Source organism: Mobula birostris, chromosome 9 (genome assembly GCF_030028105.1).
Source record: "Mobula birostris isolate sMobBir1 chromosome 9, sMobBir1.hap1, whole genome shotgun sequence".
Lineage (NCBI taxonomy): Eukaryota > Metazoa > Chordata > Chondrichthyes > Myliobatiformes > Myliobatidae > Mobula > Mobula birostris.
In genome coordinates, this window is record NC_092378.1 from 34,549,377 (window position 1) to 34,556,971 (window position 7,595).

Here is a 7,595-nt window from a genome sequence, read left to right on the forward strand (position 1 = left end):
TACTCCCAAAGCCTTCCCCGCGAGTTACCCCCAAAGCCCTCCCCGTGAGTTACCCCCAAAGCCTTCCCCGTGAGTTACCCCGAAAGCCTTCCCCGTGAGTTACCCCGAAAGCCTTCCCCGTGAGTTATCCCGAAAGCCTTCCCCGTGAATTAACCAGAAAGCCTTCCCCGTGAGTTACCCCCAAAGCCTTCCCCGTGAGTTACTCCCAAAGCCTTCCCCGTGAGTTACCCCCAAAGCCTTCCCCGTGAGTTACCCCAAAGCCTTCCCCGCGATTTACTCCCAAAGCCTTCCCCGTGAGTTACCCCCAAAGCTCTCCCCGTGAGTTACCCAGAAAGCCTTCCCCGTGAATTAACCAGAAAACCTTACCCATGAGTTACCCCCAAAGCCTTCCCTGTGAGTTACCCCCAAAGCCTTCCCCGTGAGTTACTCCCAAAGCCTTCCCCATGAGTTACCCCCAAAGCCTTCCCCATGAGTTACCCCAAAGCCTTCCCCGCAAGTTACTCCCAAAGCCTTCCCCGTGAGTTACCCCCAAAAGCCCTCCCCGTGAGTTACCCCCAAAGCCTTCCCCGTGAGTTACCCTGAAAGCCTTCCCCATGAGTTATCCCGAAAGCCTTCCCCGTGAATTAACCAGAAAGCCTTCCCCATGAGTTACCCCCAAAGCCTTCCCCGTGAGTAACCCTCAAAGCCTTCCCCGTGAGTTATCCCCAAAGCCTTCCCCGTGAGTAACCCCCAAAGCCTTCCCCGTGAGTTACTCCCAAAGCCTTCCCTGTGAGTGGTGTAGCCGCAAGGCAGCAGAGCTTGAGCTCAGAGTTTTCCTTCTCCTAGATGAACTGCCAACCACCGTTGATGAGCCCTTCGGCCCAAAGTGACTGGTTTCAAGGCGCCAGTAGCCCACCTTTGCCCCTTCTCCTGTCAGTAGAAACAGTTTCACCAGACTTAGTAGCTAAGCCACACGTGAAGGCCAGGAGCTGGACTTGGTTGTCAGAGGTTATTTGAGGCACATGCCATTGGGAGCATTTAATAGGTAATGGGAGTTTATCACCATTCCCGCCCCCGGCTATAACAACCTTAAGGAACCTTAATAAATAGAATATCATATATATTATATAATATACCTTTGTGGAAGAGCATTGGAAACTATTTTAAATATGAAATACTGTCTTGAGATGACTTCAACCATATGATCTTTCAGAAGGCAAAAGTCTCTAAAAGAGCATCTGAATATTGACAAAATTATAACAATACAAATAACATTAAAGTACAAAGTATTACTAAGAACTAAGTAGTATAGTAGCCTGATGTATAAGTTATTGTGCTACCTAGCTGGACACCTGGGTTGATGATCTCGGTTAATCAACTCAAATCTCACTACAGCAGCAAGGAAATTAAACTCAGTTATTTGAATAAATCCTGAAATTTGAAAGTGGGTATCAGTAATGTTGAACATGAACTACTGAATGTTACATTACTTCAGAGCAGAAAATTGGCAGCTCTTACCCACTTTGGCTTTTAGTGTGGTCCCAGCCACCAGTCTCAATCTATATGTTGTTGAAGTCCTCAGCGACGTGTTTGGCTTTTCTTTGCTCCCTAACTGATAATCAATAAGGGATCTTCCGTGCCACTCACATCTTACAAATGGACATAACTTTATTTGTTGGAGTCTATCGCTGAATAGTAGGTTTGGCTTGACTGTATTAGAAATAGGGTTTTACATTGTGGTTATCACAATTAAGAAGAACTACAAAGTGCTTTAGTTGCTAACTCTATGTAACATAGAAGCTTGTCTTTTAATCAACCATCAGTTTAATCTTCTAATCTGCTGATTTTTGTACAGCTAAAACCAATGTGAATGAACTTGAAAAACAGAAAAAGCTGAATCTATGGAACATCATTGTCACCTTCCTCGTTGGGACCACACTTTTTCTGAATGTATTCATCACAGCACTTATGCCGGGAAAGAAAGACATTATGTTGACCTAAGGACTCCCAAGTGTAAGCAAAGTTGAAGGGGTGGCATTTTTAAATCTACAAGATACGTCTACGGTCCTGCAGCAGTATTTCAGATGTACCGTTTGCAATTATTATATAAAAAGAAAATGCCTTTTGTATTTTTAATTACTTTCGTCTAATGTGTTTGGCTTATTAAACTAAGATGTGTAGTTGCATTGAAAAGAAGGTGGACATCATAAGTACTCATGATTCTTATGTTTCCAGAGATTAATATAATGTCCTGATACTTTATTAATATTTATTTATACCAAGGCTGTCATTATACTAGACAGATTGATACAGGCAACTAATCACTTGAACATTAAACTTTCGACACCAGGGAGGATAACATTTTGATGCACAACCTTCCTGTAATTTTTGCTATGAACTAATTGATCATAAATGTAAAATAACTCCTTGCATATTTTGATATTATTAAGCTATGACACCACTATTCAACTTGAAGGCTTCTTTTTTAACTTGTATTTAGCAGTAATTAACTGAGTGATAACTGTACGGAAGTGTGATGAATTCAATGCAGAGCAAGTACTTTGCATGAACAAAGTTTTGACTATGATCTTCAAATAATTTCAGTGTATCATTGTGTCCATATAACATGCAAGTTCATTTTAAAAAATAATATTCTTAACCACAATACATGTGGATTGCACATTATCCATCTTTAAATAGTTTGCAGATGACTTGGAGGTGAGCTGAAGAATTTGTAACATTACTAACTTGGCATTAGACAGTTCAGTACTGACACTGCCCCACGTGTTACTACCTGCAGAGAATGTGTTCTGGGTTCAGTGCAATCGGAACTGTGGTGTGGCTGGGAATTCGAGGAAGCTGTGGCACTCGGCAGTTTAAATGTTGACAGGGGAGGATTTGAACCAGCAGTTAGAATGTTGACGGAGGATAGAAAACCTACATTTTGAAAGGATGCTATTCTCAATACTAAGAAACTAAATGTGACTTACGCAAATAAAATAATTAAAATAGTATTTCTCTGTGTGCTCTTCCTTGGATGCTCACAAACCAAGTATGGCTTATGGCTCCAAATATTAGCACCAACACTTCCCTCACAGTTCAGGAATATCCTCAACATTGCTACTGCCCCATTATTTTATATATGCTAAAGCTGCGGCTATCTCACGAGCTAGATGGAATGAAGTTATATTTAGTGCGTTCAGATTGGGTGGCTGTCCAGGGATTCCCAATCTTTTTTATGTCATGGACCCTAATCATTAACTGAGGGGTCTTTGGAGCCCAGGTTGGGAACCTCTGCTGTGAACAAACAATAGGTCCCCGGATTCAAGCGGTCTCCTTATAGATGAACGCACGAATGAGCTCTTCGGATGTTTCATTGTTTTAAAGCAAAACTTTACATTGGTGGAAGTATTGCCATTTAGTCACACATTGTTACGTTTTAATCTACTTGAAAATGACATTGCATGGAGGGGAGGATTTGATGTCAAGGACACTCACTTCACCAACACAGAAACTGCAGCAGGCAAAGGACAGTTTATCTTGGAATGGTTAGATGTCTTCTTTTCTTTAAGGCAGTCCTTCAAGATCGAGGATGTAGCTGGATGACTGATGAGGCCAAAGGAAGTGCCTGCAGCGTCTACCACATTGGTGCAGTAAGTACTTGACTACTGGACATGTAGTACGTGGAGTGCGTGTAGTGGTGCACTCCTTCTACACTGGGTTTCCATGGCATTAACTCAATGCATTCCTGTATCCTCCCTTCTCTGCTTTGAATGGTTATGCTCTACAGACTCTCAGGAGCCAATTGGAATGTCAGGTGGATCAAGATAGATGCTGATAAAATAGGCACAAGAGTTGTGACTCAGAACTAGGAGGAGCCAAGGAGGAGATACCTGTTAGTTTAACTGGAATTGGAGGAGAGAAGAAAAGAAGCGCATCTGCAGTTGAGCACTTGCATGGAGCTCTGTACAGAATTACAGGATGGTTTCAGAAGGGAAAGAGGCTCTATGACATGTTGAATCTGTACTAAACACAAGCACGGTCTAGCTCGTCCATTTCCCTGCCTTCCTTCATTCCTTCTGCAGTTCAGTCCTTTCAGATACCTCTTCAGTTGCCTTTTAAATACTGCAGTTGAGTCTGTCTCCACAGTCATCTTGGCAGAAATATAACTTTCTTCAGCTTTGTCCAGTCCTTTGCAACGGCTCCTCCTTTAGAAGGTAATGCAACCAGTTAGAATGGTCCCCATGGTGCATCTGTAGAAATTTGTGAGGGTCTTTACAGAATACCAAGACTCCTCAACTCCTAATGAAATATAGTCACTGTTGTGCTTTCTTTGTAATTGCATCAATATGTTTGGTCCAGGATAGATCTTCAGAGATATTGACATCCAGGATCTTGAAACTGCTCACTCTTTCCCCCGCTGATCACTCGATGAGGACTGAACTGTGTCCTCTCAACATTCCCTTCCTGAAGTCCACAATTAATTCTTTGGTTTTAATGACATTGAATGCAAGGTTGTTGTTGTGACACCACTCAACCTATCTCACTCCTGTACACCACCTCTTCATCATCTGAAATTCTTCCAATAATAGTTGTGTCATTAGCAAATTTATAGATGCTGTGCCTAGCCATGCAGTTGTGGGTGCAGGAACAGTAGAGCAGTGGGCTAAGCATTCATCCTTGAGGTGACTATCAGCACAGAGGAGATGTCATTTCTGATCTCACTGATGGGATCTCCTGATGAGGAAGTCAAGGATCCAGTTGCAGAGGGAGGTACAGAGTGCCAGGTTTTGGAGCTTGTTGATTAGTACTGAGGGTATAACAGTAACCATTTCAGTGTACAAACTTCAGTCACATTAGAAAAACTGTTCACTTCATTTCATGTAATATGCAAGAGAAATAAAGTAGCTGTGGGAGGTGTCTTGAACTAGAATCAGTTTCATTGTGTAGCTTGTATTGCCCAATAATTACTTCTCAACTGGCTTTTGATACACTTTTCTTTACAAAAACTGGAAAATGTTGGTTACAGTTGGTTGAGTTACCTGTCACCTTGAATGCAAATTGGACAGAGACGAAAACTGAAGGTACAGTCCACAGAATCTGTAGTAAACAGCTGGATCCTCAAGATCTACACAGAAGTGGACAATCCCCTTTGTTTGATTTAAATGAGGGCTATTAATTCAGACATTCAACGTTTTGAGTTTTGTGAAGGGTCAGTAGTTTAGACAGCATTGTACATTCTTCTGTCTTTATTTATGTGTTAATCAGAAACAGGAGTCAATAAACTGTGAACAAAGGGTTTCATTTTCAGTGAATTAACTTGCTATTGATGGCCCTCAGATCAATCAATAACAAGGCACCTGAGGTTTAATACATTCCAAATTAGGGATGGATAAGAAGCACATTGTTAAATCTGACCACCCAACAATCTTTGAACTGCAGACATCAGAATATATTGATGTATGGTTTGCAGAATTAAATGGATACAAGAATGTTATTACTGATGTTACAGTTAATATTCAATACTTAGTGTACATGTATCCAAAGACTCCATCACAAATAAAAACTAAATAATCATATTAGTTATGACAAGACCACTTATTTATTTTTGTGTGAGATCTGAATTGGAAAGTAGTCTTAACTACTTCAAAGTTCAAAGTAAATTTATTATCAAGGTTCATATACGTCACCTTATACAAACCTGAGATTAATTTTCTTGCAGGTATACACAGCAAATCCAAGAAATGTAATACAATCAATGAAAAACTGCACCCAACAGGGCAGGCAAACAATCAATGTCCAAAGGACAACAAACTGTGCAAATATGAAAGAGAAATAATAATAAGAATAATAAATAAACAATAGATATTGAGAACATGACATGAAGAATCCTCGAAAGTGAACCCATAAGTTACGGGAACAGTTCAGCGATGGGGCAAGTGAAGTTGTCCTCTCTGGTTCAAGAGCCTGATGGTTGAGGGGCAATAACTGTTCTGGTGTGAGTCCTAAGGCTCCTGTACCTTCTTCCTGAAGGCAGCAATGAGAAGAGAGCATGGCTTCGGGCTGGGGGGTCCTTGAAGATGGATGCTGCTTTCCTGTGACAGCATTTCATGTAGATGTGCTGAATGGTGGGGAGGGCTTTACAAGTGATGGACTGGGTGTATCCCCTACTTTTTGTAGGATTTTATGTGCAAGGGCATTGGTGTTCCCTTACCAGGCTGTGATGCAACCAGTCAATAACATTTTCACCACTTGCTATAGAAATTTGTCAAAGCTTTAGATGTCATGCCGTACCTTCACCAACTTTTAAGGAAGTAGAGGCGCCCTGTGCTTTCATTGTAATTGCACTTATGTCCTGGGCCCAGGACAGATAACACAGAGGAAATTTAAAGTTGCTGACCCTCTCCACCTCTGACACCACCACCCCACCCCCAACCCTGTTAAGGACTGGTTCACAGACCACCAGTTTCCTCCTCCTCAGGTCAATAATCGGCTCGGTAGTCTTGCTGACATTGAGTGAGAGGTCTCAGTCACAAACAAGAGAAGATCTGCAAGATGCTAGAAATCCAAGCAACATACACACAAAACGCTGGAGGAATGCAGCCGGCCAGGCAGCATCTATTGAAAAATGTACAGTCGACGTTTCGGGTACCCTTTGGATAGTTACTCCAGCATTTTGTCTGTGTGAGAGGTTGTTGTTGTGGCACCACACAGCCAGATTTTCAATCCCCCTCCTGTATGCTGATTCATCACCAACTTTGATTTGGCCAGCAAAACTGGCGTGGTCCGCAAACTTAAGTATGGCATTGGAGCTGTGCTTAGTCTTACCGTCATAAGTAGCAAACATCAGCTTGAGATACTTTATGATGTAATAACTGAACGCGGTGGGGGTGATGTGATCCACCACATGACATTGGATCTGAGGCCTTGCAGATCAGCAGAATTGTCACCCATGCACAACTCATGAAGCCATTGCATTTTCAGATATGGTCCAGTTCATTTTCCAGTCAACTGTGATCCCCAAAATATTGCCAGTGAAGGAACCCAATGTTGATAGTGCTGTTGAGGATTGAGGGAAATTGGCACTGATCATTATTCTTTCATCCTCTTCGAGTAAATATCTTGAAAGTGATTGTCTTGTACTAATGTAGGAGGAGCTGAAGGATGAGAGGGCTTCAAATGAAATTGTCCTTTTTAACAGAAAGAAGAAGAAAGGAAAAGAGCATATTATATAAATGGTGAAAGCTCTGAGATGTACTGAGATCTGAGTAATCTAATGCATGATGTGCAAATGGTTATTGTGCCAGTTAGAGCTAGTAATTATAAAAGTTAACAGAATGTGATTGCTTATTGCAAGGAAATTCAATACAAGATTAGGGTTGCTATGTCACTTCGATAAGGCATTGGTGAAACTATATACAAAGCACATTTTCTTCAGGAAGGAAGGAAAGATTTAGGAAAAGGGGTTACTTGTCTAATAGTCTGCATTGGTTGTCTTATGGGGAAAGATTGGACAGGCTGGGCTTGTATCCAGTTGAATTTAGGAGAGTGCAAGGGCACTTGATTAAAGCATATCAGATACTGAAGGATTGTCAGGATGGAGATAGAGAGGATGT

At 41.6% G+C, this 7,595-nt stretch overlaps 1 protein-coding gene across 2 annotated transcripts in view; it reads left to right on the forward strand.

Annotated features, from left to right (window-relative positions):
• LOC140202658 (ninjurin-2-like) overlaps positions 1 to 5,523 on the forward strand; it is a 288,428-nt gene extending 282,905 nt beyond the window's left edge. For both annotated transcript variants that reach the window (XM_072267784.1, XM_072267785.1), the window contains exon 5: positions 1,835 to 5,523. In XM_072267784.1, the coding sequence (XP_072123885.1) occupies positions 1,835 to 1,980 (146 nt within the window). In that variant the 3' untranslated portion in view covers positions 1,981 to 5,523. The remainder of the gene's footprint in view (positions 1 to 1,834) is intronic.
• The last annotated feature ends 2,072 nt before the right edge of the window (positions 5,524 to 7,595 follow it).